The sequence below is a fragment of the Phocoena phocoena genome, chromosome 3 (genome assembly GCF_963924675.1).
Source record: "Phocoena phocoena chromosome 3, mPhoPho1.1, whole genome shotgun sequence".
In the NCBI taxonomy this organism is placed as follows: domain Eukaryota; kingdom Metazoa; phylum Chordata; class Mammalia; order Artiodactyla; family Phocoenidae; genus Phocoena; species Phocoena phocoena.
The window spans coordinates 63,870,026-63,887,791 of NC_089221.1; the positions used below are offsets into that span (position 1 = coordinate 63,870,026).

The 17,766-nt window shown below is 41.1% G+C and overlaps 1 protein-coding gene across 1 annotated transcript in view; it reads left to right on the forward strand.

Moving 5' to 3' along the window:
- The first annotated feature begins 14,238 nt into the window (after nucleotides 1–14,238).
- THBS4 (thrombospondin 4) overlaps nucleotides 14,239–17,766 on the forward strand; it is a 50,398-nt gene continuing 46,870 nt past the window's right edge. The window contains exon 1 of the mRNA XM_065873968.1: nucleotides 14,239–14,497. Within this exon, the coding sequence (XP_065730040.1) occupies nucleotides 14,410–14,497 (88 nt within the window). The 5' untranslated portion in view covers nucleotides 14,239–14,409. The remainder of the gene's footprint in view (nucleotides 14,498–17,766) is intronic.

The following is a 17,766-nucleotide window of genomic DNA, read 5'->3' on the forward strand; positions in this document are numbered from 1 at the left end:
CTTCCCGGACCAGGGCTCGAACCCGTGTCCTCTGCACTGGCAGGCGGATTCTTAATCACTGAGCCACAAGGGAAGCCCGAAAGTTATCTTACTTCTATCATTGTCTTTATTCTCCACTTACTATTCTGTCATACTCACTCCTCAAATGGCGGTACCGTTTTTCTTTCACCCACACTACTCCATCAAATGCTTCCAACAGAGTCACCAATGACTTCCATGTTGATAAGCCGAAGCACAGTTTTCAGTTCTTATCTTGCTTGACCTCTCCAAGATATTGATACTATTCACCATGCCTCCCTGATACCACACTTTCCCAGTTCTCTTTTACTTCTCTCCATCTTTATCTCTGCCTTCTCCTCTACTGGTTCTGAACATTAGTGTTCCTCGGTGTTTTTTCCTCATCTGATGCACGCTTCTTACGCAGTCTCATCTACACCTACAGCTTTAGCTGCTACCTGTAAATTAATGAGGCCACACCTATCGACCTCCCTCTTGATTTACAGACCCATGTAACTAAGCTCCTAATGGACAGCTCCACTTGAATGTCTTAAAGGTGCCTTAACCTCAACATGGCCAAGCCAAACTATCATCTACCCCTCATATCTCAGGGGATGGCACTACAGTCTGCCACGTGGCCCAGGTCAGGACCCCAGACATCATCTTGACATCTCCCTCCATGGGCTTGTACATAACATGCATTCACTCTGCCTGCAATGTTCTTCCCTTACTTTGCCACATGGAGAATGTCTTCTAGGAAGACTCTTCCAATTCTCTCTAACTATAAGTTGCTTTCTCCTCAGCATTTCCTTATTTCTTGGGACACATAACTGTTATAGCCTTTATCATATTATTTATATCCTCTGTATTTCTGTATTTCTCACAGGAGACTGTGAGCTGGAGAACAAGAACTGTGTTTCATTCATCTTTGTATGGCCATTGTCTAACACAGTGCTGGGCACATTCTTGAAGACTGTTGAGAAATATTTGTTGAGTGAAGTAATGAACAGGCACAAAATAATTGTTTGTTGGATAGCTGATTGTATTAAAGAGAAGAAACTCTAATTCAGATTTCATGATTGATAGGCAAATATTCTTTCTAACTCAACAGTTTTGTCAATGATTGGATAGCAACACCTACAGAATTTTATAATTTAGAGTTGGAAAAAATATTTTTATATATGGTCCAGCTTCTTTACAAACTTGTTAGGGCTCATTTTTCATTAGCAGTACCAAGTTTCCAGTTGACAGTTAACTACTAAAATCCTTCATGTGTTCGTTATTTTAGTAAAGTTAAACATGCCCCCAGGAATTCGAGTAATACTATTCACTTGCTTACAAACATTTTCCCCCCATAGATGAATTTCAATCCAATTCAAATCAAATCATCCCCAATTCTAAACTCCTCACATCCAAATGAATATAATTTTAGCGTATTTTGCAGGTTTGCTTTATGTCCTATTATTTCATTGCAGTTTGCATCATATTTTCTTAGCAAATACATTTAGACATCTGGCACTAAGTTTGGGATTTCCCTGGAACAATAATCATTCTTATCACTAGACTTTGCAGAAACCACCATTTGGATGGATTAGTGTATTGTTTAATGAAGCAGTGCAGTTACTTTAAGAAACGCTAGTTGTCAAAACTCTCTCTGGACTTCAAGCTGGGTAGACATAGTTACTGGTAATAAATGTCCTCACAATTGCACTTCTGGCTATTTTTCTAAGGAATCTTTACACAGTATTTAGTAAAGTATATTAAAGAAGCTTAATAAGAATTTAAAAAATAGTCTACTTAGACCCTTAGTGAGATTGAAAATGAGTGATTTTACACACTTCTTTTCTTGCTTCACTAATCTTCAGTGCCTAATTGCTAAGGCAAACTATCTTTTTTTGAGTTCTGTGAAAAAGTTTTTTACTTTTAATTGTACACTAATCAAAAGTCCCCTGCTTGATTTACTAGGCCCTTATTGGTGTTGGCTAGTTTCTAGAGAAGCTATTTTCCTGTCACTTAATCAAGAAACTTCCTTTGTTGAAACTAACTCAACATGGTAAAACAACTATACCCCAGTTTAAAAAAAAAAGGAACTTTCTTTGTTATTAACACTAAACTAAACAGTAGTCCAAAGTCTACATTTTCCAGTGCTGTGGCATAAATGTCATCACATATTACAGTGTAAACCATACTCCCTTCAAACCATCTTTAAATGTTAGTAATTATCTTCCATTTCTATTCCCTTCAAGAATTCTAGTGGAGAAGGGGGAGACCTTCAAGATGATGGAGGATAAGACATGGAGATCACCTTCCTCCCCACAAATACATCAGAAATACATGTACGTGTGGAACAACTCCTACAGAACACCTACTGAATGCTGGCAGAAGACCTCAGACCTCCCAAAAGGCAAGAAACTCCCCATGTACCTGGGTAGGGCAAAAGAAAAAAGAGAAAACAGAGACAAAAGAATAGGGACAGGACCTGCGCCTCTGGGAGGGAGCTGTGAAGGAGGAAAAGTTTCCACACACTAGGAGCCCCTTCACTGGCAGAGACTGCGGGTGGCGGAGAGGGGGAAGCTTCGAAGCCACGGAGGAGAGCGCAGCCACAGGGGTGCGGAGGGCAAAGCGGAGAGATTCCCGCACAGAGGATTGGTGCCGACCGGCACTCACCAGCCCGAGAGGCTTGTCTGCTCACCCGCCGGGCGGGCAGGGCTGGGAGCTGAGGCTCGGGCTTGGGAGAGTTTAGATCCCAGGGAGAGGACTGGGGTTGGCTGTGTGAACACAGCCTGAAGGGGGCTAGTGTGCCACAGATATCTGGGAGGGAGTCCAGGAAGAAGTCTGGACCTGCCAAAGAGGCAAGAGATCATTGTTTCGGGGTGCACGAGGAGAGGGGATGCAGAACACTGCGTAAACGAGCTCCAGAGACGGTCGCGAGCCACGGCTACCAGGGCGGACCCCAGAGACGGGCATGAGACACTAAGGCTGCTGCTGCTGCCACCAAGAAGCCTGTGTGCGAGCACAGGTCACTCTCCACATCGCCCCTCCCAGGAGCCTGTGCAGCCCGCCACTACCAGGGTCCCATGATCCAGGGACAACTTCCCCGGGAGAACGCACGGCGCACCTCAGGCTGGTGCAACGTCCCGCCGGCCTCTGCCGCCACAGGCTCGCCCCGCACCCATACCCCTCCCTCGCCCCGGCCTGAGTGAGCCAGAGACCCCAAATCAGCTGCTCCTTTAACCCTGTCCTGTCTGAGAGAAGAACAGATGCCCTCAGGCGACCTTCACGCAGAGGCGGGGCCAAATCCAAAGCTGAACCCCAGGAGCTGTGCAAACAAAGAAGAGAAAGGGAAATCTCTCCTAGCATCCTCAGGAGCAGCGGATTAAATCTCCACAAACAACTTAACGTACCTGCATCTGTGGAATACCTGAATAGACAATGAATCATCCCAAATTGAGGAAGTGGCCGTTGGGAGCACCTGTAGACTTGGGGTTTGCTTTCTGCATCTAATTTGTTTCTGGTTTTATGTTTATCTTAGTTTACTATTTAGAGTTTATCATTGGTAGATTTGTTTATTAATTTGCTTGCTCTCTTCCTTTTTTAAAAATATATATATATATTTTTTTTCCTTTTTCTCTTTTTGTGAGTGTGTATGTACTTGCCTCTTTGTGTGATTTTGTCTGTATAGCTTTGCTTTTACCATTTGTCCTAGGGTTCTGTCTTTTTTTTTTTTTTTTAGTATAGTTTTTAGCGCTTGTTATCATTGGTGGATTTGTTTTTCGGTTTGGATGCTCTCTTTTTCTTTCTTTTTTATTACTTTTAAATTTTTTTAATTTTTAATAATTTTGTTTAATTTTAATAAATTTATTTTATTTTTTCTTTCTTTCTTTCTTTTTTTCTCCCTTTTCTTCTCAGCTGTGTGGCTGACAGAGCCTTGGTGCTCTGGCTGCATGTCAGGCCTGTGCCTCTGAGGTGGGAGAGCCAAGTTCAGCACATTGGCCCACCAGAGACCTCCCAGGTCCACATAATATCAAACAGTGAAAGCTCTCCCAGAGGTCTCCATCTCAATGCCTAAGACCCAGCTCCACTCAATGACCAGCAAGCTACAGTGCTGGACACCCTAGGTCAAACAACTAGCAAGACAGGAACACAACCCCACTCATTAGCAGAGAGGCTGCCTAAAATCATAATAAGGTCACAGAAACCCCAAAACACACCACCAGATGCGGTCCTGCCCACCAGAAAGACAAGATCCAGCCTCATCCACCAGAACACAGGCACCAGTCCCTTCCACTGTGTAGAAAGCCTACACAAACCACTGAACCAACCTCAGCCACTGGGGGCAGACACCAAAAACAACAGGAACTACGAACCTGCAGCCTGCAAAAAGGAGACCCCAAACACAGTAAGTTAAGGAAAATGAGAAGACAGAGAAACACACAGCAGTTGAAGGAGCAAGGCAAAAACCCACCAGACCAAATAAAGGTAGAGGAAATAGGCAGTCTACCTGAAAAAGAATTCAGAATAATGAGAGTAAAGATGATCCAAAATCTCGGAAATAGAATGGAGAAAATAGAAGAAACATTTAAAAAGGAAGTAGAAGAACTAAAAAGCAAACAATGATGAAAAACACAATAAATGAAATTAAAAATTCTCTAGAAGGAATCAATAGCAGAATAACTGAGGCAAAAGAATGGATAAGTGACCTGGAAGATAAAATACTGGAAATAACTACTGCAGAGCAGAATAAAGGAAAAAGAATGAAAAGAATTGAGGACAGTCTCAGAGACATCTGGGACAACATTAAACACACCAACATTCGAATTATAGGGGTCCCAGAAGAAGAAGAGAAAAAGAAAGGGACTGAGAAAATATTTGAAGAGATTATAGTTGAAAACTTCCCTAATATGGGAAAGGAAATAGTCAATCAAGTCCAGGAAGCGCAGAGAGTCGCATACAGGATAAACCCAATAAGAAACATGCCAAGACACATGTTAATATTAATCAAACTATCAAAAATTAAATACAAAGAAAAATATTAAAAACAGCAAGGGAAAAACGACAAATAACATACAAGGGAATCCCCATAAGGTTAACAGCCGATCTTTCAGCAGAAATTCTGCAAGCCAGAAGGGAGTGGCAGGACATATTTAAAGTGATGAAAGGGAAAACCCTACAACCAAGATTACTCTACCCAGCAAGGATCTCATTCAGATTCAATGGAGAAATTAAAACCTTCACAGACAAACAAAAGCTAAGAGAATTCAGCACCACCAAACCAGCTTTACAACAAATGCTAAAGGAACTTCTCTAGGCAGGAAACACAAGAGAAAGTAAAGACCTACAATAACAAACCTAAAAGAATTAAGAAAATGGTAATAGGAACACACATACCGATAACTACCTTAAATGTAAATGGATTAAACGCTCCAACCAAAAGACATAGACTGGCTGAATGGATACAAAAACCATACCTGTATATATGCTGTCTACAAGAGACCCACTTCAGACCTAGGGACACATACAGACTGAAAGTGAGGGCATGGAAAAAGATATCCCATGCAAATGGAAATCAAAAGAGAGCTGGAGTAGCAATTCTCATATCAGACAAAATAGACTTTAAACTAAAGACTATTACAAGAAACAAAGAGGGACACTACATAATGACCAAGGGATCAATCCAAGAAAAAGATATAACAATTGTAAATATTTATGCACCCAACATAGGAGCACCTCAATACATAAGGCAAATGCTAACATCCATAAAAGAGGAAATCGACAGTAGCACATTCATAGTAGGGGACTTTAACACCACACTTTCACAAATGTACAGATCATCCAAAATAAAAATAAATAAGCAAACAAGCTTTAAATGACACATTAAACAAGATGAACTTAATTGATATTTATAGGACATTCCATCCAATAACAACAGAATACACTTTCTTCTCAAGTGCTCATGGAATATTTTCCAGGATAGATCATATATTGGGTTCACAAATCAAGCCTTGGTAAATTTAAGAAAGTTGAAATCATATCAAGTATCTTTTCTGACCACAGTGCTATGAGACTAGATATCAATTACAGGGAAAAACCTGTAAAAAATACAAACACATGGAGACTAAATAATACACTAATAAATAACCGAGAGATCACTGAGGAAATCAAGAGATTCTGTGCATTAATTTTGTATCCTACTTTACCAAATTCATTGATTAGCTCTTATAATTTTCTGGTAGCATCTTTAGGAATCTCCATATATAGGATCATGTCATTTGCAAACAGTGACAGCTTTACTTCTTCTTTTCTGATTTGGATTCCTTTTATTTCTTTTTCTTCTGTGACTGCTGTGGCTAAAACTTCAAAAACTATGTTGAATATTAGTGGTGAGAGTGGACAACCTTGCTCCTGATCTTAGAGGAAATGCTTTCAGTTTTTTGTCATTGAGAACATTGTTGGCTGTGGGTCTGTCACATATGGCCTTTATTATGTTGAGGTAAGTTCCCTCTATGCCTACTTTCTGGAAAGTTTTTATCATAAATGGGTGTTGAATTTTGTCAAAAGCTGTTTCTGCATCTACTGAAATGATCACATGGTTTTTCTCCTTCAACTTGTTAATATGGTGTATCACATTGATTGATTATGCATATATTGAAGAATCCTTGCATTCCTGGGATAAACCCCACTTGGCCATGGTATATGATCCTTTTAATGTGCTGTTGGATTCTGTTTGCTAGTATTTTGTTGAGGATTTTTGCATCTATGTTCATCAGTGATATTGGCCTGTAGTTTTCTTTGTGACATCTTTGTCTGGTCTTGTTATCAGGGTGATGGTGGTCTCGTAGTATGAGTTTGGGAGTGTTCCTTCCTCTGCTATATTTTGGAAGAGTTTGAGAAGGATAGGTGTTAGTTTTTCTCTAAATGTTTGATAGAATTTGCCTGTCAAGCCATCTGGTCCTAGGCTTTTGCTTGTTGGAAGATTTTTAATCACAGTCTCAATTTCAGTGCTTGTGATTGGTCTGTTTAAATCTTCTTTTTCTTCCTGGTTCAGTCTTGGAAAGTTGTGCTTTTCTAAGAATGTGTCCATTTCTTCCAGGTTGTGTATTTTATTGGCATAGAGTTGCTTGTAGTAATCTCTCGTGATCCTTTGTATTTCTGCAGTGTCAGTTGTTAGTTCTCCTTTTACATTTCTGAATCTACTGATTTGAGTCTTCTCCCTTTTTTTCTTAATGAGCCTGGCTAATGATTTATCAATTTTGTTTATCTTCTCAAAGAACCAGCTTTTAGTTTTGTTGATCTTTGCTATAGTTTCCTTCCTTTCTTTTTCATTTATTTGTGATCTGATTTTTATGATTTCTCTCCTTCTGCTAACTTTGGTGCTTTTTTGATCTTCTATCTCTAATTGCTTTAGGTGTGAGGTTAGGTTGTTTATTTGAGACATTTCTTGTTTCTTTTTTCTTTTCTTTTTTTTTAATAAATTTATTTATTTATTTATTTTTGGCCATGTTGGGTCTCCATTGCTGCACGTAGGCTTTCTCTAGGTGCAGCGAGTGGGGGCTACTCTTTATTGTGGTGCGTGGGCTTCTCATTGTGGTGTCTTCTCTTCTTGCAGAGCACAGGCTATAGGTGCACGGGCTTCAGGAGTTGTGGCACGTGGGCTCAGCAGTTGTGACTCGTGGGCTCTAGAGCGCAGGCTCAGTAGTTGTGGCATATGGGCTTATTTGCTCCACGGCACGTGGGATCTTCCTGGACCAGGGCTTGAACCCATGTCCCCTGCACTGGCAGGAAGATCCTTAACCACTGCACCACTAGGGAAGTCCCATTTCTTGTTTCTTGAGGTAGGACTGTATTGCTAAAAACTTCCCTCTTAGAACTGCTTTTGTTGCATCCCATAGGTTTTGGGTCATCGTGTTTTCATTGTCATTTGTTTCTAGGTATTTTTTGATTTCCTTTTTGATTTCTTCAGTGATCTCTTGGTTAATTAGTAGTGTATTATTTAGCCTCCATGTGTTTGTATTTTTTACAGATTTTTTTCCTGTAGCTGATATCTAGTCTCATAGCGTTGTGTTTGGAAAAGATACTTAAAACTATTTCAATTTTCTTAAATTTACCAAGGCTTGATTTGTGATCCAAGATATGATCTATCCTGGACAATGTTCCATGAGCACTTGAGAAGAAAGTGTATTCTTTTGTTTTTGGATGGAATGTCCTATAAATATCAATTAAGTCCATCTTGTTTAATGTGTCATGTAAAGCTTATGTTTCCTTATTTATTTTCGTTTTGGATGATCTATCCATTGGTGAAAGTGGGGTGTTAAAGTCCCCTACTATGAATGTGTTACTGTTGATTTCCCCTTTTATGGCTGTTAGCATTTGCCTTATGTATTGAGGTGCTCCTATGTTGGGTGCATAAATATTTACAATTGTTATATCTTCTTCTTGGATTGATCCCTTGGTCATTATGTAGTGTCCCTCTTTGTTTCCTATAATAGTCTTTATTTTAAAGTCTATTTTGTTTGATATGAGAATTGCTACTCCAGCTCTCTTTTGATTTCCATTTGCGTGGAATATCTTTTTCCATGCCCTCACGTTCAGTCTGTATGTGTCCCTAGGTCTGAAGTGGGTCTCTTGTAGACAGCATATATACAGGTATAGTTTTTGTATCCATTCAGCCAGTCTATGTCTTTTGGTTGGAGTATTTAATCCATTTACATTTAAGGTAGTTATCGGTATGTGTGTTCCTATTACCATTTTCTTAATTCTTTTAGGTTTGTTATTGTAGGTCTTTACTTTCTCTTGTGTTTCCTGCCTAGAGAAGTTCCTTTAGCATTTGTTGTAAAGCTGGCTTGGTGGTGCTGAATTCTCTTAGCTTTTGCTTGTCTGTGAAGGTTTTAATTTCTCCATTGAATCTGAATGAGATCCTTGCTGGGTAGAGTAATCTTGGTTGTAGATTTTTACCTTTCAACACTTTAAATATGTCCTGCCACTCCCTTCTTGCTTGCAGAGTTTTAAAGATGATACAAACAGATTGAGAGATATACCATGTTCTTGGATTGGAAGAATCAACATTGTGAAAATGACTGTACTGCCCAAAGCAATCTACAGATTCAGTGCAATTCCTATCAAGCTACCAATGGCAGTTTTCACAGAACAAGAATAAAAAACTTCACAATTTGCATGGAAACAGAAAGACCCCGAATAGCCAAAGCAATCTTCAGAAAGAAAAATGGAGCTGGAAGAATCAGGCTCCCTGACTTCAGACTATACTACAAAGCTAGAGTAATCATGAAAGTATGGTACTGGCACAAAAACAGAAATATAGATCAATGGAACAGGATAGAAACCCCAGAGATAAACCCACCCACCTATGGTCACCTTATCTCTGATAAAGGAGGCAAGAATATACAATGGAGAAAAGACAGCCTCTTCAATAAGTGGTGCTGGGAAAACTGGACAGCTACATGTAAAAGAATGAAATTAGAACACTTCCTAACACCATACACAAAAATAAACTCAAAATGGATTAAAGACCTAAATATAAGACCAGACTCTGTAAAACTTTTATAATAAAACATAGACAGAACACTCTATGACATAAATCACAGCAAAATCCTTTTTGACCCACCTCCTAGAGAAATGGAAATAAAAACAAAAATAAACAAATGGGAACTAATGAAACTTAAAAGCTTTTGCACAGGAAAGGAAACCATAAACAGGAGGAAAAGACAACCCTCAGAATGGGAGAAAATATTTGCAAATGAAGCAACTGACAAAGGATTAATCTCCAAAATTTACAAGCAGCTCATGCAGCTCAATATCAAAAAAAAAACAACCCAATCCAAAAATGGGCAGAAGACCTAAATAGACATTTCTCCAAAGAAGATATACAGATTGCCAACAAACACATGAAAGGATGCTCAACATCAGTAATCAGTAGAGATATGCAAATCAAAACTACAATGAGGTATCATCTCATAGCAGTCAGAATGGCCATCATCAAAATATCTACAAACAATAAATGCTGGAGAGGGTGTGGAGAAAAGGGAACCCTCCTGCACTGTTGCTGGGACTGTAAATTGATACAGCCACTATGGAGAACAGCATGGAGGTTCCTTAAAAAACTAAAAATAGAACTACCACATGACCCAGCAATCCCACTACTGGGCATATACCCTGAGAAAACCATAATTCAAAAAGAGTCATGTACCACAAAGTTCACTGCAGCTCTATTTACAATAGCCAGGACATGGAAGCAACCTAAGTGTCCATCGACAGATGAATGGATAAAGAAGATGTGGCATATATATACAATGGCATATTACTCAGCCATAAAAAGAAATGGAATTGAGTTTTTTGTAGTAAGGTAGATGGACCTAGAGTCTGTCATACATAGTGAAGTAAGTCAGAAAGAGGAAAAGAAATACTGTTTGCTAACACATATATATAGAATCTAAAAAGAAAAAAGAAAAGGTTCTGAGGAACCTAGGGGCAGGACAGGAATAAAGACACAGATGTAGAGAACTGACTTGAGGACATGGGGTGGGGGAAGGGTAAGCTGGGATGAAGTGAGAGAGTGGCGTGGACATATATACACTACCAAATGTAAAATAGATAGCTAGTGGGAAGCAGCTGCATAGCACAGGGAGATCAGCTCGGTGCTTTGTGACCACGTAGAGGGGTGGGATAGGGAGGGTGGGAGGGAGACGCAAGAGGGAGGACATATGAGGATATATGTATATGTATAGGTGATTCACTTTGTTATAAAGGAGAAACTAACACACCACTGTAAAGAAATTATACTGCAATAAAGTTGTTAAAAAAGAAATTCAAGTGGAAAACTTGACATAACTAATGATAGCTTCATTCAAATATCAATTAACAAATATGTATATAGCTTCTACTTAGCTGTGCCAAATAGTAGCATGTAATACGAGTAACTTCTCCCCCTTCTAAAGAACAGGAGGAGCAGAAGCAGGATGGGTATCCCCACGCCCAGCTGCAAAAGATTTTGAAAAGGTTTATTACTCACATAGGGAGGCTTTCTGGTGAGAGCAGGATGGGCTCCCAAGCTGGTCTGCAGATGGCTTGAGAGAGAAGGGAAAGAAGGCTGGCTTTGGGGTGTTCATGATGATTAGGGGGTGGGGCTGGGGAGAGTGTTCCCATGCATGATGTAGGGCTTGCACAGCACCAGAGGAAGGAGCACCCAGGCTTTCTTATCCAGTTGCTCAGATGTGGGACCAAGAGGAAGGGGAGTGCTGAAGCTTGAAATCTGTCAGCAAACATCAAAAATGGGGCATACTCTGTGTTACAATAATTAGAAATGGCACAGAACCTAGTATATAATTTGCTACAATAAGATCGTAATGTGACAATAATGTTACATAGTAAACAACCCCCAAATCTTAATGGCATATAAAAATAAATGTTTAAAATAAATAAATAGGGACTTCCCTGGTGGCACAGTGGTTAAGAGTCCACCTGCCAATGCAGGGGACATGAGTTCGATCTCTGGTCCGGGAAGATCCCACATGCCGCGGAGCAACAAGCCTGTGCACCACAACTACTGAGCCTGCGCTCTAGAGCCCACGAGCCACAACTACTGAGCCCATGCACCACAACTACTGAAGCCCGTGCTCTGCAATGAGAGAAGCCCCCACAATGAGAAGCCCCCGCACCGCAATGAAGAATAGCCCCCGCTCGCCACAACTAGAGAAAGCCCGCGTGCAGCAGCAAAGACCCAATGCAGCCATAAATACATACATACATACATACATTTATTAAATAAATACATTTTAAAAAATAAACGTTTGTTCCTCTCATGGCTAGAGTCAACAAGACAGCTCTGCTGATCTTGCCTGAACCTATTCACGTGTGTGAGTCAGCTGTGAGCAGATCTCAGCTGGCTTTACTTAGGGTGACTGTGGTGCCTCAGCTCTGCTCCATGTCTCATCCTCCAACAGGCTAGCACAGCCACACTATCATGGCAAAGGCAGAGGTGGAAAAGTAAGCAAATCCAATCACACACGTATGTTTTTTACTTCTGCTTGTAGGAGTTTTGCTAAATTCTTATTGACCAAGAAAACTACATGGCCAAGCCTAGGGCTACAGCTGGAAAGCAAAAGATATATAGACAACAGTGAAGCTTTGGGGCCATTTTTGCAATCTACGGCACGAATGGATTACTAACATATCACAGCCTCTTACCCTGCTTTACAGTACCAAGAGAAGGAAAGTAAATTCAGTGAGCTACTTACTATCAAGTGTTAGCACTGTACTTGGAATTAGGACTATGAAAATAAATGAGATAGTGCTAAAGAGCTCAGTCTGATATTGGGGAAAATTTAAATAAATTAGTACATTATTAAAATAAATTAAAATGCAGTGTAAGTGTTAACAACAGATATTTTAATGAGGTGGCACAGAAAAGACACAGATTAACTCTTTCACCTCCTTTACCATATATTTCACAGCCAATTTAATGAATTTTATTGTAATCAAATTTCCTCTTGATTCTGAGAACATGAAGAAAAAGCTGACTGAGGTTCCCCAAAGAATAGCCTCATAAAAATGCAGTCTCTTTAAAAACAAAACTAAATTGTAAGTTCTATTAGGCTAGCAGAAAGTCATTTGATTCTTTTGTTGCTCAGGTACACTTAGTAGTCATCCAGTTTCAACCAAAATTTATTGTGTGCCTACCTGTGCAAGCTCTTTTGTTGGGAATTTGCTAGGGTTTGGGGATGCCTGACAAAGATGACTAAACAAAGATGACTTAAAAAAAAAAGGCATCTGCCTTCCAAATAACTTAGTCCTACTTACTCCGAAGTCCGTTGCATAAAACATATACAAGCAGAGCCATTTTGCTTAAAGTAGAAGTTGGGGGCCTGGAGCTCCCTCCAACCCAGGCCACTCCTGAGGACACCGTTTGGTGACTTGAAGATTCTCGAGTCTAATCCATCTCACTAGTGTACAGTCACATTGCTGGAAACATGTGCCCTTTGTCTCTTCAGTGCTCTCTTATATGTAGACATATGGTGACCCACTCCATACAGGGACTTAGTGCAATGCGGCCTTAAATGAAGCCTGGATTAGAACTATGTTAGACCCCAAATAGAAAGGAGCTCTGAATATAGCTCACAAATTTTCAGGTCATTAGCTGTGAGTGGAATCATAATTGGTGAGGGGTTATTCTAGCACAGTTTGGGAATAAGAAGATGAGTTAATCTTCCAGTTTATGGCAGATAGCTTCTTAAACTTTGAAATGGAATTCTTTGAGATTTAAAGATAGGGATATAAATACTTTGCTGGATTTTCTCCATTAGTCAAGATTGTTTAAGAGGAAAAAGGTTGCCATTGTTCTGAAATATTTTTTCCTCTAATTAATCCACATTATTTTTAGGGAGCTTTGCCTAGGAGGAAGACTAATTCCTTATGTTCCTTCCCTCTCTTTTAGGTCCTACTCCCATAGCTTTAAACTGTCACCTGGAATCTTTTGGGAAGGCGGAACAGAAGTGGGCAGAGTGTTTGGAAACCTGACTGAAAAATTCTCCATAAAACACTGCCATCCTATAAATGGTTCTGTCTGGATGGATTCCTTGAGATGTGTTTTATTTCCATTGAAAACTCAAAAACTTTGAAACATTCACCGTTCACGTCTCAAAACTTGATGGGGAAAATATTCATCATTTAAAGTATTCAAGAAAAGCTTGAAGAAATAAAAGAAACCAGTTGTTCTCCGGACCACCTTAGGAGGCAGAAGTTCCCGGAGAGCCTTCAGGGCTCGTTGGGAAGGGAACCCAAGATGGGCGTTATGAGCCTGACCAAACGATGTTCTTCTGTTTAGAAAAGAAGAGGTGGGGGATGGATGGTGCCCAAAGCTAGCGGGTCAGTGTCACTTTCTTCCTCCTTTGCCCCGCTCTTCTCCTTCTTCTCTGTCCTGCGTGTCCTCACTTTCTCACCAGCCCCGCGACTGCTCATCCTTGCACTTCGCATCCTCCTAACCCCCTCGTCCGTGCGGGCCCGGCGACTACGCCCACCCACCCAGGACCGGGTCGGCCCAGGGCTCCTTCCCGTCCCCAGTCCCGAAGCTCACGCCTCTCTCTCTGCCGCCCACGCTCCCCGCTCCGGCCGCCCCCATACTTCCCGGCCAAAGGGGATCCCAGCCAAGTAGGCCGCCCCGGCCTCGGCCCTCCCCCACCCCGGCCAGCCAGACCATAAAGCGCCCTGCCCAGCAGCCAGCGCACTCAGCTCCGCGGCGCCAGGACGCGAGCACCGCCCCCGACGGCAGCCCGGACGCCGCGCTCGCCTCACCTGCGCTGCGCGTTCGAAGCCCGACCGAGGGGCCCCGCGCCGACCGCCCTCCCAGGCAGGGCCCGCGGAGCCGTGAGTCCCGAGCGCCCGCGGGGAGCAGGAAAAGCCAACATGCTGGCCCCGCGCGGAGCCGCTTTGCTCCTGCTGCACCTGGCCCTGCAGCCGTGGCTGGGGGCCAGCGCCCAGGCTACCCCCCAGGGTAAGTGGGAGCGAGCCGGGGCGGGAGCCACGGGCCAGGGTCCCTCGGTCACGGAGCCCGCCGTTCCGCGGTCCACTTGGGCGAACGGAGGGACCAGCTCCGCGCGCGGCTCGGCCCCTCTCTGTTTTTTATTGTGATTGGAAACGATAAAGATTAGAATTTTCGGAGATTCGATTATCCAGCGATGAGACCAATTCCCTATACAATAGTTTGGGGGATGCAAAACTTATTTTCAGGCTAGTCAAAGACGTGGGGTTTCCAATCTTATGGCGCGGCCCTAGACCTCGAACACGTTCTGTTTGAAGTTGGGCGAAATCCGCATTCCGTCCCTCGCGGCTCTCTCTGGCCGGCCCTCCACTCAGCCCAGCATCCTAAATCCTTCGACGCGGCAGGAGCGATGTTCCCACCAGGTTGTCTGAGGCTGATATCCTCAAGAAAGGTGCAGTATGGCTGTATTGCCCTGCCACTCGCCTTTTTCTGCTCCAACTTTGTTGGGACCTCAAAACCTCCTTTGGGAGTTGGCTTGGTCTCTTGATTCTTGAGGTAAATTGAACTGGAAGGCTGAGAAATGGGTCTTTCTCTACAAAGAGGTTAATAAGTTGATGAATAATTTGAAAAGCCACCTGGATGATCAGTCTTCAAACCCCTTTGCGAGATGGGGTGAAAAGAACTGTTGGGCAGAAAGCACTTAAGCTTAAACAGAATTTTGGAAAGACAAAAAGGAAGAAATTATTTAAGCAAGAAAACATCTTAGGGCTTTAACTGGCTATCCAGTGATGACCTTCATCTGTTTGAATTGATGCCTGGGGTTAATTTTTACTGACTAAGGTAATAAAGCTGGAAGAGACACACAACTTGAAGTAAAAATTGCTAATTCAAGGAAGGCAGAATGAAGAAAGTCTGTGCTGGTGCTCTCCATTCCCTTCCCCTCCCACTGCAGTAACTACCCATTTAAACTTTGCATTTCACCAGATAACTCATTTTGATTCCAGACCAGGCAACCAGAATTGTGTTTTCAGGGGGTAGTGAAACTGCTTTTCGTTTGGGCTGAAATGTTTAAAATGCTGTACTTTATAGTATTTATTCATTGTGACCTTGCTTCTAGGAAGGTAAGAAAGGAAGCCTTTTATAAAAATTAATGTATAATTGGCATATAATGTTATATTAGTTTCAGGTGTACAACATAATGATTTGATCGTTGTATACATTGCAAAATGATCACCACAGTAAGTCCAGTTAACATCCATTGCCACACATGACTACAGATTTTTTTCTTGTGATGAGAACTTTTAACATTTATTCTCTTAGCAACTTTCAAACGGGCAATACAGTACTATTAACTATAGTCACCATGCTGTACATTACATCCCCATGGCTTATTTATAACTGGAAGCTTGTACCTTTTGACGTCTTCCACCCATTTCACCCCCACCACTACTACCCCACTTCTGGCAACCATCAGTCTGTTCTCTGTGTCTATGAGCTTGTCCTTTCTTGTTTGTTTTTGTTTTTAAGATTCCACATATAAGTGAGACCATATAGCATTTGTCTGTCTTAATTACACTTACATAATGCCCTCAAAATCCATCCATATTGTCATAAAGGGCAAGATTTCCTTCCTTTTTATGACTGAATAATATTCTGTTGTGTGTGTATCACATTTTCTTTATTCATTTAATCCGTTGATAGACACAGGTTGTTTTCATATCTTGGCTATTGTAAATAGTGCTGTGATGAATAACTCCATATATCTTTTGGAGTAAATGGTTTTGTTTTCTTTGGCTAAATACCCAGGAGTGGGATTGCTGGATCATATAAGGTAGTTCTATTTTAAATTTTTTGAGGAACCTTCATACTGTTTTCCATAGTAGCTGACCCAACTTACATTTCCACCAATGGTGTACAAGGGTTCCCTTTTTCCCACCTCCTCACCAACACTTGCTGTTTCCTGTCTTTTTGCTAAGAGCCATTCTAACTGGTGTCAGGTGATATCTCATTGTGGTTTCGATTTGCGTTTCCCTCATGATTAGTGATGTTGGGCATCTTTTCATGTATATGTTGGCCATCTGTCTATCTCCTTTGGAAAAATGTTTTTTCAGATTTTCTGCCCACTTTTAAATATGTTTGGTTGTGATTTTTTGTTGTTTTGTTTGTTTTTGCTATTGAGTTGTATGAGTTTTTTTATATATTTTGGATATTAACCCCTTTTCAGAGATGTGATTTGCAGATGTCTTCTCCCATTCCATAGGTTGCCTTTTCATTTCATTGGGTTTCCTTCGCTGTGCAGAAGCTTTTTAGTTTGATGTAGTTCCACTTGTTTACTTTTGCTTTTGTTGCCTTTGCTTTTGGTGTCAGAAAGGAAGCTTTTTGACACAGTTCAAGAGTTTTCTTATTGCAAACATTATTTAACAGGTTTGAATTCATGGGTGTAATATTTTGTGTTATATGAATTCTTGATGTTTGAACACACAACTTCATGGTGTGTTGCAGGTATGGATTTTGCTTCTTGGACAGAGCTGCCTGTTTTATGGAGACTTGAAATCAGGCTATACCTAAATTACCTGGTTAATTTAATTGCTGTAGATGATCTGATTAAGTCAAGTTTCTGATAGATTCTTTATTGAGTTGATTAGTTTGCAGTTTTCAGCTCAGCTGAATAATTTATCTCCTTTTTCCTCTGAGCTGCCTTGCTAGTCTTATTGGTAAGTATTCAATTTTCATACAGTGATGGTTGAGCTCACTGGTAGCAGTAATTTCACCTGTAACACTAGAAGGTCGTGCTTAGATCCTGGCGCTATTACTAAAGCGTCATAACATTAGTAGAAATTTGTGGTGTCTCATTGCCTTTTCAAAACACTCTCCAAACTCATTACTAACTAATCCCAACTTGGCCTCTTGAGAGTGAAGCCAGTGGATTAGAGGAACCATACAGATTGAAATGCGGTAAATTTAGTTTCAGCTGAATTATGACGTAATCATGGTCAAAGCAAAAATCAGGAATACCAAGAGTTTAGTTTTGCATGCAGTTCCCATACTTTTAAACACACATCTCTTTCCTGAAGATGTCTTGTCCTGAATGGAACTTTTAAATATATTGCCTTATTTCCCTTTGCTCCCACTGGTGGAAATGTAAAGTTTCCAGTTCTCTAGAAATTTAAAAATTCTATGCCCCTTTTGAAGTACAGTTGGCAGCAGTCCTCATGTTTGGGGAATGTGGGATGCTAGAAAGAACATAATAGATATTCTGCTTTCCAGCACTGCTAGTATTA